Raw genomic sequence first — 17,273 nt, 5'->3', positions numbered from 1 at the left:
TTTTTCCTACTATGGAAGTGAATGGGCTCCACGAGCAAACATTTCTCAAAATATCTTCCTTTGTGTTTATAAGAACAAAGAAATGTGTACAGGTTTGTAACAACATGAGGGTGAGTAAATGATGACAGAATTTTCATTTTAAAGTGAACTATTCCTTTAAAGTAAACAATCTGCCTACAGGGCTAAAGTCAGAGCCATACAGTGAAAGATATTTCACATGAAAATTGGTCTGTAAATTAATGTTGATGAATAAATTAAATAAAATAAAATAAAATAATTTACCACTATAGAGAGAAGGAGAGAGAATGATTGACAGTAGTGATGCACGGGTCAACGTTTTTTCCAACCCGCGAGTCCCGCTTTTATGAAATATTTGGCCTGCCCCAACCCACCCCGCACCACTGGATCTATTTTTACAACCCACACCGTGACCATTAAAATAGACATAGCCTACAAGGCATTTGTAATGTAAATGAAAAGAGGCTGTATTTCAGCCTAAAAGTGCTTAGATGACATCTCCCTGTAAACTGACAACAACATACGGGAATGAACCATAGAAATCAGCATGGTCATATTAATATAGAGAAAGGATAATGATAAACATTTTCAACATTTACAGAGCCCCGCAATAAAGTTACAATTTCTTTACCCGACAACCCGCGCATCACTAATTGACAGCTTGATGTCCACATATACCATACAGACATAAAACATGCTGTCTATATTGTTTTTATATTAGAAGTATAATCAACTTAAACTTGACTTGTAATATAACTCATTAAAATCAGCTTTAGTGTTTTCAGTTTTCTTTGAAGCCTTATGGTAACGATGCAACATGAAAGTCTTTTACGGTTGCTGTGGCGTTTCTCGTCTTGTCATGTGTTTGAATGATGAGCGAGTGGCGCTTCTCATCACGGTGAGCCATGTGTGCTTATAAACAACACTTTATCGTGCATTATTCTGAGATAAGATGAAAAGAAAATGTTATCGACACTTTTCTCAAGGCAGTCCCTTCAGAGGCGCATTCATATAACAGCTTTGTGTTCGTAATACAAATCTGCAGAATTAAACACAAAATCATCCGCTTGCCAATCGCATGTAAGGAGTCCCGTTCTGATTTATGGCCCATCAATTTATGACCCAAATATTCCCCAAATCAGACTTTTTATTTTTAAATCCCTACATTTTGGGGGGCAGATAAAAAGTGCCCATTATAAAACTTTAGATATAAAAAAGAGGACCTTAAAATGGTTTAAAGTGAAAAGAGACGAGTCAGTGATATCAGATCTGCTGTTGCGGTAAGAAAGCAGCTGACAGATTTAAAACCGAGATCAGACACAGATGAAGAGTTTGCAGTCTGTTATGAGTTCCTCTCATTCACTTCTGCATGAAACTCTCGGAAGTTTGACGTCAAAACATAGACTAAACAAAACCTACATCAGCTCAGACAAACACACATGCTATACAGTAGTTCAGCGCAAGGGTTTTTCATTCTGTCATGTACACAAATATAGATCATATTCTGTAGAGAAGATAAAATCATAACTGCAGGCCCAGAGATAAAAATAAACACAAATGCGGGCGTTCCAGGATTTCAAACGTGCCTTTTTTCCCAACACTGTTATCATGTGTAAAAGTTTTCCTGTCGCCTGAAATATGAAAACTACAGACTAGAGTCAGATTTCTACAGAGCAAACAAAGCGTCTGAGGTTTAGTTTCTCTACAGCTTCAGGACAAATCCAAAAAAAAAACAGCCCAGCATAGCAAAGATACAGAAACCACACAAGCATACTCACTCACAACTGGGATACTATGATTTTACTACAGTAAATATGTTTTAGGATATGGTGCATTGTAAAATTGTGTGTAACATTTATTTTTTTTAAAACACATTTAGCTTGTCCTTCATTTCTTCCCCACCAGCATTTAAAAAAAGTTGCCAGCCAGCGCCAGCATTTTTATGCTTAAAATTAAGTTATGCTTTAAAACTTTAACATTTCTTCTTTAAATATACAATATATGAAATAAAAGAACAGAGTCTCAGTTTTCAAACAACAAAAAATGCTTTATCCTACCTTTATTTGTTTTCTTTTTATCACCTCTCAAATTTGGGTCGGTTTCTTAAAAAAATACAACATTTTGAGCAAAAAGCTGAGATAATTGCATTTTTGTAAAGGACTTTTGTTAGAGAACAGATACAGAACGATAATCAAAACATTCACAGAGTTTTACTGTTTTTGGATCAGTGGATGCTTCAGTGTTTTATAAATTGTGTAAGAGCGACACCTAGTGGATAATAGCAGAAATATAGATTACCGTAAAAGCTCATTATTGGCAGGGAAAGAGTTAAAAGGTTTTGTGCTTAAATAAAATCTGTGCCAACAACGGCACGCAGCTGATTCACAAAACGCTGACTATATAAACGTTTCCTAAACAGATGAAAAGAGAGTACAGACGCTAGAGATGAAGCGTAAACATGCTGCAGCCCGTCAGCAATGATTTTCAGCCCATCTGGAGCTTTGCTGAGGATTGTGGGAAATATTCATGAATGTTATGTCATTCGCTGCTCACCCACACGGTTCTGTTCTTAGAAAATAAACACAGACCTCATGGGAATATTTCTGAAACAACTACACCTGCCAATATTACCCATGATGCTTTATTGATGAGACTATGTGATGTACTTATCCAGAAAGAGAGAGAGAAGCAGACTAAACACACTGTTAAACAAACCCAACAGTCTGAAAACATAAAGGGAGAACTTTGAGACGTTCAGGACAGATGAAGCTGAGGTGAAGATCTTTCCTCCACAAGCTGATGTAACTTACATATATATTAAAAAAAACTTTTCACTGTATATTTTGATGTTATGATGTCTGATTGGTGCAATGATTTGGAAATACTTTTAACATTTGTAACAAACACAATGTTCATGTAATGTTTGTCTGTCATTATTAACCATAATGAAGTATCAGCTATTGGCCTTCTGTTTTCCTGACATCAGTATTGAACATTAAAATAGATGATGGGTGTACAGGAGCTTTAGTTGGCTAGCCAGTTAAGTTTAGGATTAGTTCCTGGGTTTTGGGTACCATAAAAGTAGCTCAGCTTTAAACGGTGTTCATTGACATAGTAACTTACACTACCTAGTTAACCTACTCAGGGGCAGGTTATGATCACACACACCGACATTCACCCAATCAGTTTCAAGCAAAGTGACACGAGTGACACAAATACATCATGGTTTGGGATGCAATTTTATATTTTTTAATTGTGTGTAAATTTAAGTCCTAGGAAAAGTATTATATTAATTATGAATTGTTATTATTATAGTCAAAGTGTAGTAAGCATGATTTTTGTTGGATTGATTACCATTTGTATATTATGAAAATACCATTGTTAAACTATGGCTATAGTAAGACCATGGTAAATCTGTGATAACTAGTAGAGATAAAACCAAAAATTGGTAACCGTGTTAAAAACTATACATTTTTTAAAATAAATAATAAGAAAAACACTTATTTTCGAATTAGACAAAATACATACATAGTATAACATTACTATAGTAGTATACGTTTTTGTTTACTTTGCACATTAACACAATTATCCTCATCTACTGTATCTCCAACAGATCTTGCTTGAACAGCAGTAAAGAACCAGTACTAGGCCTATAATATGTTTTTAAACTTAATATTTGCGCATGATTACGGAGAAATAATTGCTAAGAAAAGATCTGTACGTGTTGAATGTGATAGTTGTTTTCTTTTTATGTGCACACGCTCACAGATTATTCATAAGTTTAAGATCAAAGCCTGAGTTGACAGAGACAGTTGATAAGCAGCGTCATGGTCCTAACAAAGCCTGATCATATTGGTTTGGTTTGGTCAACTCTAAACTAATCCTGTAACCCCGAGTTTGTTTCCAGCATCTATGGCTATATTCATGGTGAGAACCGGTTAACCCATACACAGGTTAGGGGAGGGGCAATTTGGTTTGTTTAACCACCCTCATGATTGGTTGATCCACTCATTGGATTTTGGTTCATTCACACTGACAGTGATTTTCTGGAATCTGTGCAAGCGTTGCGTTCACACACATCCTGTAAAGATCTTGTAAAGGCGTGTGACATCAGGATGTAACATGTAATGTAATGTGCACTTGGTACATTTTTTTGTCTTTAGTTTGCTAATGATCTGTGATTAACTAAGTTACTGAGATGACACTGGACAACACATCCCTTACAGCAGTGGTTACTGCCTTTTTTTCAAATAAGATGCATTCTGGGCTGATACCGGCAATGTTACTATCTGAGATCAATTCACAGAAAGCACTCTGGGAATTTTATAGCAATTGTCTGGAATCATCACTCTGTGTGAAAGGTGTTACAGAGATAAATGTGACCTGTGATGAATCATTCAGAATGAGAACATTTTCTATTCTCTATAAAAATAAACTTCAAATGTGTAGCTGTGTCATTTTTTTTATCAGATTCTAACAAATGATTTGAAGTTGACAGAGTCAGCAAAGTCTTGAGAAAAATCTAATTAAAGATTTTTGAAGGTTCAAAAGCAAAACCACCACATCCATACCTTAAAATCACTGTAAAACTAATACATTTAATACACAAAGTCAAAAACAATACTTATATTTTTCCTATATGTTCAACTTTTTTCTTTCTTTTATTGTTTGATTGACATTGAGACAGACCGCTTTAAGATCGACTGTAATGTAAGGCTCTAATATAATCTTATCAGATCCCAAACATTCACTTAAGACATAACAGATTATATCTGTGTGAATTCTTGTTAATACAGATGCTTTTTTAATTCCTGCATGTTTTAAAACCAAAGCCAGAATGTCAGACATGCATGTGGATGGAGATGCAACATTGCACATTCACACTCATTTTGCCAGCACGTTATAAATATGAAATGTGTTCCCTATGTCAGTGGTTCTCAAACTGGGGGCTGGGGCCCCCAGGGGGGCCGCGAGATGGTGCCAGGGGGGCCCCAGGTTTATGACATTTTATAACATACATTAATTCAAATCATAAATTCTGTGTAATTAAACCTCAACAAAATAAGGCTACTAACCAACAACAATTACATTGTAACAACAACTAATTTGTATACTTTTCTATGTTTTGTCTAATCAAAATGTTACATTTTAGAACAAATTTGTAATAAATTTTCTTTGGGGGGGCCCGCGAAGGAATGCATCGTACCCAAGGGGGGCCGCAAGCTGAAAAAGTTTGAGAACAACTGCCCTATGTGATACAGCGTCAACATGATGTCCTGAGATCTTTAGTATGGAGTCTAAAACACAAAGTGCAATCCTGCACCACATTGACGTCAGCGTATGGAAACTCTCAGCTCTGATGTCTCCAAACACACACATCAGACACAACAAGTCTCATCAAAACTCACATCTACATCTCATCATTCTTCATGTTTCTGTACTGAACTTCATGAACAGACAGATGTGAATCACACAAACACAAGAGTCTGTGCCGAGATGAACAATCATCTGTCTGTCTGTCTGTCTGTCTGTCTGTCTGTGTGTGTTAATGAAATAATTCATCACTAATAATACAGCCGAAAAACAAGAGAGACATGACAGTAGATGTTTTCTTTCACTGAATGCTGTGACATTATGACTGACAGCTATTCAACCGTTTAACATCTGAAACAATCGCCTGCTTCACTAAGAGCTCAGATGTGATGCTGCAGGAAAGTTTAGCTAAAAGAAGACACACTTCATTACGCTCTTTGTGTCTGAAATGTGACTATGATGATTTCTATGTAGGCAGCTCAGTAGTTTTTAGATGTTGTATGTTTGTGATGTGGTTACGTTGATCATTTTCTCCTCCGTGTCTGAAGAACATTTATGGCCTTTAATCACACAGATCTCAGATATAAAACAACAGTTCAGTACAAAGTAAGGTTGTGTACGAATATTTCATCTGCAATAATAATTCAAATAGAAAAAATGCTTTTTGAATGTTTGTTTGTTTTTAATGCTCCAGCGCAGGGTTAAGTCTACTACTACCGTCTTTTACAGACTTTAATGTAAAATATACATGAAAATTAATTTGTATGTATTTGTAATTGTTTTGGCAATTCAGATCACAGACTAATTGAAGTATTTTGAGTTTTAATGCCGGGATGTCGGTTTTTGTCCACCGGCTTACGTGTTATTTAGATGAGCTCCGCCACATCAACGCATCATGAGAGAGATTTGTTAGCTTTCTGTTATATAGTCGACTTTATTTTGTTGATACAGAGCTAGATGAAACAGACAAGAAGAATGAAACGAAACGGAAAACATTTATGATATAATGCGGAAAATGTGAAGCAGATAACTGCAGATGTCTGTTTAACATTAAACAGTAGTGATAGCTCCATCTTTGTGAAGTGTTGTTAAATTAAGATCGTAACTTTACACAGTCAGCAAGTCAGCTTAGGTTATTTGTTAAACTCAGATATTCTTGTTTGATCCGTCTGTAGTTTTTACCGGATAACCACGGAGCAGAGTTTTCTCCTCAGACGGCATTATTGTAGTTAGAAGAACAGGCTTTCACTGGAGCAGACTAAAGATTGTTGTCTTTCTTCACAAAAACATCTCAAACTAAATAAAGAAGAGATTCATATGCCGACTCTGCAGTCTGTTATATTTTTTGGTTCGCTCTGGGCTCTCACTTCTTGTTTTGAGTCTGTTAACATGATGATAATGCACTTTATGCCAAGTACTCAAACTTTAAACTTGGCATGGGGTATAATATAATTTCTGTAAGATCAAACTACTGAATTCATACTAATGACCAACTTAAAACACCAAGGACTTGACTCTGTGTGGCGTTTAAATGCCATTTTTTTAACACACACACACACACACACACACACACACAGAGAATATAAGCTTAGCTTGTTGTCGATATTTCCAAATTATAAGCCTTCTGTGAAATTGTGACAAAATGTAAAATACATAAAACTTCAAAAACATATGTCTAAATTAACGTCATTTAAAGGCGGAGTCCATGATGTTTGAAAGCCAATGTTGATATTTGAAATCACCTAAACAAACACGCCCCTACCCCAATAGAATCTGGACCTTCTGTTGATAGACCCGCCCCACACATACGCAACCCGGCATTTGATTTGATTTGATTGGCTATAAGTGTGTTTTGGTAGTCGGCCCGTCTCCTTTTCCAATGCGTTTTTCAAACATCGTGGACTCCGCCTTTAAATAAACCAATATTCAAATATTATATTACTGAAAAATGCTCATCCCTAGTAGAAAGGTTGATCTCAGTGTGGTTGGACTGATTTTATCCAAAGTGCTTTCAATCAATTACTTTTAAATCAGTAAGTGTTTACTGCAGGATTCAAACCCATGATGTTTATGGTGCGAGCACAATGATTCGACTGAAACTGTAGTTAAGCTGTAGTTCAGTTGCTGAAATCTCTTTTGCAGTTTTGGTTTTCTGCGAGTACAGCTGCTATCTACAGTATATGAATGGACAAATACTCTCATTTATAAGCACTGCTTTGTGTCCAGCTTCTGTAAAAATAAAAGAAATTCAGAAGCGCATCATCTGTGTCTTTAACCCGCAGACTTTGAACAAGACTGTTATGTGTGTGAGGTTTTTTTACATACAGTGAATCTCTATAGATCAGAACACAACACTATGACAAACAAGAGACACGACAAACATAAGAGAAGATGAAGTGAATCTCACTCACCGATACGGCGATCATGGAGTCGTCCGGCTTCCATTCAGCCTGCTGATAAGAGCCGAACTGCGCAGCCGCTTTCCCAGATTCAATATAGCTGACGATCAACACGCTGGGCTACACACACACACACACAAACATCTGAATTAATACACATTCATTTAGAAGGTTTACTAAATATTACTATTATTACTAGTTTAACTAGCTGGATTGTGAATCTGTGAGTGTGTGGCCATTGTTCATCAATGTGTGTGTGTAATGTGTGAAGGGCTTGCAAAAGGTCAGAGAAGCCAGAAATTCCACACAGCCTTGTAAAGTTTCACAACATGAAGAAAACCAGTCAGTAACCCATGAATACACGCACACGCACACACACACGCACATACACACACACACACACACACACACACACACACACACATATGTGGTTTACGAGAACAATTCCATAGAGGTTTTTCTTTTTCTACTGTACAAACTGTATATTTTATTCCCCTAACATACCCCAGTCCCAAACCCCAACCATCACAAAAAAGTCTTTAATCTATGAAAAAAATACATGAAACTACTGCTGCTCAAATAAGGGAAAGAAGGGCACAACCTAACACTTTTTGGTTTTGGCTCGATCATTCAAAAAATATTTGAGTTTGATTAATTATATTTTTACACAAGCAACACGCACATCTATGATACAAATGACCATTTGAAGTTTGTTTCTAGTACTTAACATTCTTGGACAATTACACCAAACGTGACAGAAGCGCAAACGTTACAACTTACCCCATAGGTGAGGTTAAAGGTAACAGGTAGGGGGTTAGTTGTAACACTTGATAAATATTAAGTTTGCAGGCAAATATTTCAATACTATTTTATCTATATACTTGAGGTGGACATTGTTTATAGATCTGTGTATAATAGGCAGGTATCCACACTGTATTCATTCATCCAGACCTTTTCTAACAATAGTTCAATTATAATAGGAAACAAATGTCTAAATATATGAGAAAAAGCAGCACAATTATGACAAAAAAATTTTAATATGTGACCCAGTCTGTAATAATCATACTACAGTTTCAAAATCAAATTCTGAGATAATGAGCATCAAAGTCTGATTTTAGCCATTCATTTCATTATGATTTCATTTCAATCTTTGATGTGACCTTATTCAATCAATATTAAAGATATAAACGAAAATACATTCGACACACAATTTTTGATAAGACAGGCACATTTATTTTGAGAGATATATTGGGAGAACGTCTTTTGGCAGCGTGAAAAAATTACCGGAAAAACAAAACGCTCAACCTTGTGCAATGTAAACAGTCTAACCCCGCATTCGTTTTTGCCCCGTACACCCCTACGCATGATCATTCAGAAATAAATATTCAAATAAAAAAAGTTTATATTTTGCAAATGTTTCTAAACCGCGCAAATGTGATTCAAGCCATTTTAAACTATTTGAGTGCAATAAGATGTTGAAGTGAGCAGTTTTCAAATAGACACACACTCATAAGTGCTCACATGGAGACACACACTTTAAAAGCACACAAATCGTGATGGACACATACATGCAAAATGATCTCAAAATATAACAGTCTTGGCAAGTATTCTCAGAAAAACAGTCAGTTATGTCTTAATGTTACGAAAACAGAAAGAAATCAGATGTGCTTATTCAGTGTTGATAAGACAGAAATCTGTTAATGTTTGTGTCATTGTGTTAATCAAACAACAGAAAACTACTTCTGTAACTTTAAAAAAAATATTTATTATGTATTCATGTATAGAATGAAGAAAACAATGTTGTTATTTATTTGTTTCTATTTCTGTTCCTAAATGTTCGACCTTACTTTATTTCTAACTTTGTTGTTTTCTATTTTCATATAATTTCTTGATTTGTTCTCATTTTATTTTATTTCCCTTTTTTGCTAATCCTAAAATGAGTTGATCCATGACACAAAAAACGTAATGTAATATGTTTATGAACTATTGTAAATGATGTAATTTAAGAGTAGGCATTGAGGTCCATCTTATTTCACCGAGGTCCACTCAGTTTAATATTTCTGACCTCGTCACTGATGCAGCCCTATTAAAGACACTGTGCTGCTGATATTCCCCACTAAGTGAACAATTATTGTAATGTTATATAATTCAGAACACAAACACTTTGAGTTGAAGGTCTGCTGAAGTTTTATCTGAGGTAACGCTCTACTTTATATACTTTTAAGACAAACTTCACACAGCAGGATTTTTTCCAGTCATCTGTTGTGTTTGAGATTTAAAGATGACGTGTCACGTGACATCCCTCTCATGTCCTACACATGACTGAATGTGCATGTCTGTGCTCGTGTGACTCAAAACATGTCGAGACCAGACGTTTTCATCTACACAACAACCTGTGAACTACTGACACTCACTGTCGTACTTCATTTCATTTCTCCTGACCCCTCTAATAAAACACACATAAGATTTACAGAAAGTTTGTGTGTTTCCATGTGTGCTCATTTCCTGTCAGACAGGAAGTACACAAAATCACCTGGATGTCTTTACTCAAACGGTTGCTGTGTCACAATTCGACTAGTTATACTATGCCCTAAATACTGTTTGGTAAAGTACATTAGTGGTTGACTGATAAGGGTTTTTATGGCCGATGCCGTAAGATGAGTGGCTAGCAAAAGAGAGTACTTGGACATATAACGGAAGTGAACGTTGCTACCTAGACAACATTGTGATTGTTAAAGATAAAGAGCACCTATTTCATTGCAAAAAAACAACGTTATTTTGTGTATTTGGTAATATCCAATGTGTTTGCCTGGTTTAGGGTTAAAAAAACATAATTTTCCACATAACGTAGATTTTTGTAGCTCCAGATTTCGCTCTCTTCCTGAAACACATGTATTTGAAAAGCTCTGTGCCCCTGATTGGCCAGCTAATATGTATTTTTTGATTGGTCTGAATACCTCTGACATCAGCCGGAAATGTGACGCTCCTTACCATGTTTGAAAGATTCGCTCACAATATAATGCTAACAGGAGTTAACTTACAGGTTGTGAGTCTGAAGCGGGAGGAATTATGATAATGTCAGTCTTTACTACATCACCAATCTCAGGAAGTAAACTGTTTCCTACAATCCGTGTGTTTGTTGTAGTCCAAGAAAAGAGATTTACATTGGAGACGATAACTTGCATCAACTTTTCTTTTGGGTACCTTTTGCATATCGCTAACATGTACTAATTAGGGGTGAACGATGTGACCATGATAACGATATGCATCACAGTAATTTTTTTAATTAGAGGTTTTTCTGTTCTTTAATGCCTTACAATTTTCAATAAAAACTTAGCATAAAAATTAAGATAAAAACGAACAAAACTGAAGCTCACGGAGATAAACAGTCAGTGATGAAGGAATGATAATAAATAATTAATATCATATTAAAGGAACAGTATGTAGGATTGTGTCCAAAACTGGTATTGCAATCACAAACCTTGTGGCTAAAACTGGTACTGCAATCACACAACTGGTGGCCAATACACAAAATGATTTAGTCAAGAGAAGTGAGAGATTTTCTCTCAATGCTGTTTGAGTGACAGACAGGAGCAAAATTATGTAACTTCCCCTTTAAGACCAAAGTCCGGATCCAATCTGTTACACGTGTGTTTTCTCTTTCAGCTGTTTACTTTCTCTTAAGACCTTAATGGTCGTGTTTATAAGGATACTTGCAAAGATGGGAATTTTGGCACATATATGTATTTAAGGCCAATAATGCTTAATGGCCAGCGTTTCCACGACTTGCGCACTCCTCTTATACAAAATCAGCGTGCGCATATAGCACTGTTGTTTCTGTTTCAATGGCTTAAAATAATTTGTTTTAAAACGGCATTGCTTAAATACTTGTACAAATATTAAAGGAAAACACCACTGCTTTTCAACATTTTACTATGTTCTTACCTCAACTTAGATGAATTAATACATACATATCTTTTTCATTGTGTGCACTTTTAATCTTTGTAAAGCACTTTGTGAATGTGTTAGCATTTAGCCTAGCCCCATTCATTCCTATGGCTCCAAACAAAAGCTTTATTTTGTGCCACCATACTTACTGGTGTAACGTCTCATGTAACAGTCTTTAAATGGGGAAAACATGGAAGTGTTTGGTGGCTTCTAAATTCATTCCTGTTTGGAGCCAATGAATGGGGCTAGGCTAAATGCTAATACATTCACATTCATATCTATCGGTTTATTGCCCACCCCTAATACACATTTACACACCAAAGGAAATGTAAAATAGCGAATTGTACCATAGGTGTTCTTTAAAGACACTCATTTTGGCATAGTATGATTGAAAAAAATACAAATTCTTATTTTAAAGAAATAGTCTATCCTTTTTCCATATTAAACTATGTTATAACCTTAACTAAGAAGAAGTATGGTGGCACAAAATAAAACGTATCGCTTTTCTAAGCGGATTTAAAAGGATAACTATATTGTATGGCGGAATAGCACTTTTGGGAGTACTTTGACTCGGCGCAGTAACACTCATTATGAGAGGGAGAAGGGGAGTGGATTTTTCAGGCGAGTCGAAGTACTCCCAAAATTGCTATTCCGCCATACAATATAGTTACCCTTTAAATCCGCTTAGAAAAGCGCTACGTTTTATTTTGTGCCACCATACTTGCTCGTATAACTACTCGTTTTAAATAGGAAAAACGTTGATGCGTTTATTCACTTCTAACTTTATCTCTGTTTGGTACCATTGAATGAATGGGGCTAAGCTAAATGCTATCAAAGTGTCACCGCGCGCCACAGCGCTTATGTGCACGCACACAGATGATAGAGGGATGTATCATCAACTCTTCTTAGTTAAGCTAATAACAACATTTTAATATGGAAAAAGGATAGACTATTCCTTAAATACTATCTAGAGCTGACAGTAGGCACACCGAGCTCACGTTTCAGCTGCATAAATGTCAATATTCAGGGTGAGATTGTGGGGATCTTCTTTGTCTTCATCTGTCAAATTCTGTACTATGGTAATACTGACTGTATTATTGTTTTAAGAAATTAAATACTGCATAATAAAAACAAAGTTCCCTCAAACATAACTTGTCATTTAGTTCTTGACAGAGGACTGAGGTCTATGTGGTAAAAGAAACAGTAACTTCAGATAAACACACTGAAAACTAAAGTGTCAATCAAAAGTGAAGCAGGTCAAACTCATCTCATGTCTCTCGATATCAAAATATCACTTACACAAAATAATAACACACATTTAACTTTTTAATCAAACTGAGATTCATGAAACGACTGTGTGTTTGATCAGTTCTGGTGAAACAGTAAAACACTGACGCTGGAGCGTAACACTGAGGTGTGAAGTTTAACACAACCATCAGAAATCACACACATAGTGAAAATAAAAGTTCTTGAAAAACATGTGGTTTGGAAACTAAGGGAATTTCTGCTGGTGAATATTGAGGTTTGACAACTAAACAACAACATCTGACAATTAATGTTAAAGATCAAATATCTGCACCTGTCTGCTCATATATATATATATACAGAAGTTAAAACACAAAACATCAAGATTTTATTCTACCTACTTGATTCAGAAATTACCTAAAAACAAAACTTCAGGTTAGCACAGGCACACAAGAGCTGCTGGGACAGTTTGATCTAACTCAATCAGATGCTTAGTAACTCATTACTCAACCCTACTGAGGCTAAAACTTTACCATAACCAGAACATACTAACCAATAAATTAACCCTACTAGACATGTTTACTTCTGATAGATTGAGACAATAAGAGAAATCAATACTTTTAGGGTTCAAACTTCATCAGACCTCATCCTTCATCACATCAAAGCAGGGAATCACTCAAACTCATCTAGGATTGCATAACAACAACTAATACTCCTTAAATATATACATGCGTGTGTGTGTGTTTGTGTTTATATATACACATAATTATTATACACAGTACACACACAAATATCATATAAACAAAAACGTTTATTCTGCAAACGATTAGCTGTCATGCAGTCCAACCTGCAACCTGTGACTAAATCACAGCCAATGTTAAGTATAAAAGTCCTGATTCTGGAACAGTTTAAAACACACAAATGCTGATATAACACCCAGCCAGCTGTGGTTCGAACCCACAAACCTTTGGTTTCCTGACAATGTAAGTGAAAGGCTCTGTGTGTGTCAGTGTTGTGTTCTTACCCTGCTGAACCAGATGTTGATCTGACTCTCGGACAGCACGCACAGGTAAAAGCGTTGCGAGCTGGGCTCGATCAGGAAAGGCCGCTCGCCGCTCCGCAAGGGGCAAAGCAGCTTCCGCGGCCAACCGCTCAGAAAATACATCACGATCCGGTTCCGACCCAAATCAATGCGATATCGGGACGGACAGACTCCCTCCGACAGCCGCCATGCAACAGAATCAAACTGCGGTTAAATATGGACTCGGTTCGGATTCGATCGCGGTTTACTTTGGGATCATATCAGCGAGACTCGGTGTCGGTTCGGATGATCTAAGCCCAAAAGCTTCTTTATTTATTGCTGTTAAGCGAAAAGAAGTCTCAAGCCCCTGTTGGTGACACACTGAAGCAGTAACGTTACCGGAGCTCAGCTCGGTGTCGCGAGAATTTTACGGATCTCAGTGCGTGACTGGATAGCTGGACTTCGTGTTCCGACGTGAAGTTTTGGATCCGAATTTGTCCCGTATATCCACCACCGTCGCCATCTTTAGTCTGTATTTATCCCCGATACACCCGGAGCTGCTCTGCCAACCGGCAGCGACACACACATGAACGCGCGGAACTGACGTGGGCCGCCGGTAGGGGGCGCGCCGCGGTCCGCAACACAGCTGCATTAGAAATAGTTGCTACATTTATTTACTGATGGTTTAGAAACACATTTTTAGTCAAATCAATTTGATGAGATTTTGAAATTAACAAACGCTTTCAATTACTATTATTACTATTTTGACAAGCAGATGTGTTAAATATATTGTATTTTCTTACACAGTGTCAAAACTAATACACATTTTAATATATAGTTAATTAAGCTCGTTTTTGCTGTTTTATGTTGACTGAGTAGATGCTGATATACACATATTTTATATGTATAATACATTATATAAAGGAGGATTAGCGCCGAGCTAGAATAAAAAATAAAACCATCTCGAGAATAAAGTCATTATAATGCAAGATTTAACTAATAGGTTTTCGAGAAAAAAAGGGCAAAATAAATAAAATATTGAGAAAAAAAATCAACATATAATGAGAATAAAGTTTTAATTTTTTCGAAATAAAGTCAATATATAGCGAGAATAAAGGTTTAGCTTGTTATATATTGATTTTATACTTGATATTTTATTTATTTAGAATTTCTTTCTCGAAAAACTACTGGTTAAATCTCGAGATGTTTAATTTTATCTTGACCGTAATGCTGCTTCGCCTTGGTAATAATTATGCGTGATAAAATATACATATTTAAATTATATGAAATATTTAAACAACATTCTCGGTCTGGATGTTTCCTAATCGGCGCTCTAGGTCTTGGTGGCTTTTTGACATTCATGACGTAACATAACATGTTGGCGTGATGACGTCAGTTCCGCTGAAAAACGGTCAGTAGAGCAGCGGCGCCCCCTGCTGCCGGACGCGAGTCTTGAGCATTATGAATTATTAAACGTAATTTTCTTCTTCGTGATCGTATCGCCTCTGCCACTCAACATTTAAGAAAGAATAAATCAAAAGGTACAAGTCTCCATTATTATCAAAGAGAAAGTTATGTTTAAAATATATAAACAATTATAACCTCTGGCTTCTAATATAAACCTTGTTCAAGGATCTGAAGATGAAAGGGTTTACAATCTTATTAACCATTTATGTATTAACTATCCAGATCTAATAATGATAACAAATATGGTATGTATAAGAGAGTTCAGCAGATTTATTGTTAAATGAGCTGCTATCAAGATCCAGCAGTCAAATGAGCACAGAGAATAAAAAAGAATAGGAATTAAAATGTTTATTTTTAAATTAAGTTGTGCATTAAGTTATACATTGAAAGTTAAAACTAGTCAAGAAGTACAACATGATCATGGAATGATAAAAAAATCTATATATTAATATCTTCATTATGAATAACTATTTTAACGTACATTATGTCAAGCAATGTTTTGAGTGTGTATTACTGATCTGTGAATATAGCTGAAATTTACTGAAAAGATAATAATCTACAAAGTTGAACATAAAGATGATGGAGATCTGTCAGTCGGCTTTTTTATCGGCCACTGTCTTGGGTCCGTTGGCTGTATGGTTGTTTGCTGCTCCATTGCATTCAGCCTGAGGATAAAAAAATATAAACATGCAATGAACTTTGAACTTTACACACATCTGAGCAAATTTCTCTCAGCAATTTAGCAGCTTGTCGTATGATATCAAAATACTTACATTATTCAAGTAATATTGTACTTTTTTAATTGTATTTTAATATGTTTTGGCAACCTCAGCTATCAATGAACTGGCAATGTATGCTTTTTGTGTTTCAAGGCAAAAATAACCGCAACTATGTTAAATAAAGACAGTAAATAAAGAAAGAGGAACTAAGAAAAGCTGCGAGTGTAACAATCAGAGTGAATCAGAAGAATCGGATCAATGACTCACTTTACTGTGATCATCAGTCGTCTGATTCAGTGCTGGTTTGCTCCAAAAGCGACTGATGAAAGGTGAGATGATCGGATAAATGATGGGCTCCAGAAAGCGTTTATACACCCACAACAGGACAGGAATCACAATACAGGGAATGCAAACCATCTCTCCTGTAACACTGTCAACATAACGAAAAACACACCATCACTATATGTCTGTTTATTGTGCAATGTTCATTACGAAGTTCAAGTTATAACTGATTTATAAACTATTTCTCTTTAACTCTTAAATTAATGTGTCATTACTATGAACTAACCCTTAGCCAAAACTGTGTATTAGCTTGATGCTAAGTGCTTTAATTCGGCTTGTCATCATAAATCTGCTCTTTAAATAAACACACAAACGCTTAATTTATACAGATGTATCATCTATAATAGAAGCAGATTGTGTTTGTAGTTTAAAAACACGGGTTAAAAGGTGTAAATGTGCGTAAACCTCACCTCGCGCCGCCGGAGTAGCTTGCAGTGTGTGACGATGTTGATGAGTGTCGTGACGTCACGTCACCCTGCCGCTGCTGCCACCCAGAGGAGAGAAAGAGAAGCACACACACTTTTCTGGAGTCAATCACAGTTTTAATCAATGGGTGGAAGTTTAACTTGTTAAATAAACCAAATATATTAATACATTTAAAGATATAAATATTTGAATATACTGTAAGTGAATATAAGATTTATACACTAGTCAACATTCGAAGTGGATCAAAACCTTTAATAAAAGTTTACATAAAACCAATCCCTTATAACCATTCTTGGCTTAGGAGAACTTTGATAAACTTTTTTGATCCACTTCAAATGTTGACTAGCATATATAAAAAACCTCTTCAAATATATA

At 35.9% G+C, this 17,273-nt stretch overlaps 2 protein-coding genes across 2 annotated transcripts in view; both read right to left on the bottom strand.

Moving 5' to 3' along the window:
* ric1 (RIC1 homolog, RAB6A GEF complex partner 1) overlaps window positions 1-14,496 on the bottom strand; it is a 34,584-nt gene extending 20,088 nt beyond the window's left edge. The window contains exons 1-2 of the mRNA XM_055179920.2: window positions 13,948-14,496; window positions 7,743-7,850 (exon numbers count right to left, since the gene is read on the bottom strand). Of these exons, the coding sequence (XP_055035895.2) occupies window positions 7,743-7,850; window positions 13,948-14,088 (249 nt within the window). The 5' untranslated portion in view covers window positions 14,089-14,496. The remainder of the gene's footprint in view (window positions 1-7,742; window positions 7,851-13,947) is intronic.
* Window positions 14,497-15,744: 1,248 nt separating this feature from the next.
* On the bottom strand, window positions 15,745-17,037 carry LOC129424083 (UPF0729 protein C18orf32 homolog). Its single transcript, XM_055180654.2, has 3 exons — window positions 16,883-17,037; window positions 16,398-16,560; window positions 15,745-16,076 (listed from the first exon to the last, which is right to left on the bottom strand). Exons 2-3 carry the CDS (start codon window positions 16,545-16,547, stop codon window positions 16,002-16,004), a joined length of 225 nt encoding a protein of 74 aa, XP_055036629.1. The 5' UTR covers window positions 16,548-16,560; window positions 16,883-17,037; the 3' UTR covers window positions 15,745-16,001.
* Between the last annotated feature and the right edge of the window lie 236 nt (window positions 17,038-17,273).

This window comes from Misgurnus anguillicaudatus, chromosome 9 (assembly GCF_027580225.2).
Source record: "Misgurnus anguillicaudatus chromosome 9, ASM2758022v2, whole genome shotgun sequence".
NCBI classification, from domain to species: Eukaryota; Metazoa; Chordata; class Actinopteri; order Cypriniformes; family Cobitidae; genus Misgurnus; species Misgurnus anguillicaudatus.
Note: the sequence above shows the minus strand (reverse complement) of the source record. Positions and strands in the feature narration are given on the sequence as shown.

Coding starts and splice junctions, on each gene's coding strand:
- LOC129424083 (XM_055180654.2), bottom strand. CDS start 16,547: ATGGTTTGCATTCCCTGTATTGTGATTCCTGTCCTGTTGTGGGTGTAT. Junction 16,077..16,397: donor CGACTGATGATCACAGTAAA/GTGAGTCATTGA, acceptor TTTTATCCTCAG/GCTGAATGCAATGGAGCAGC.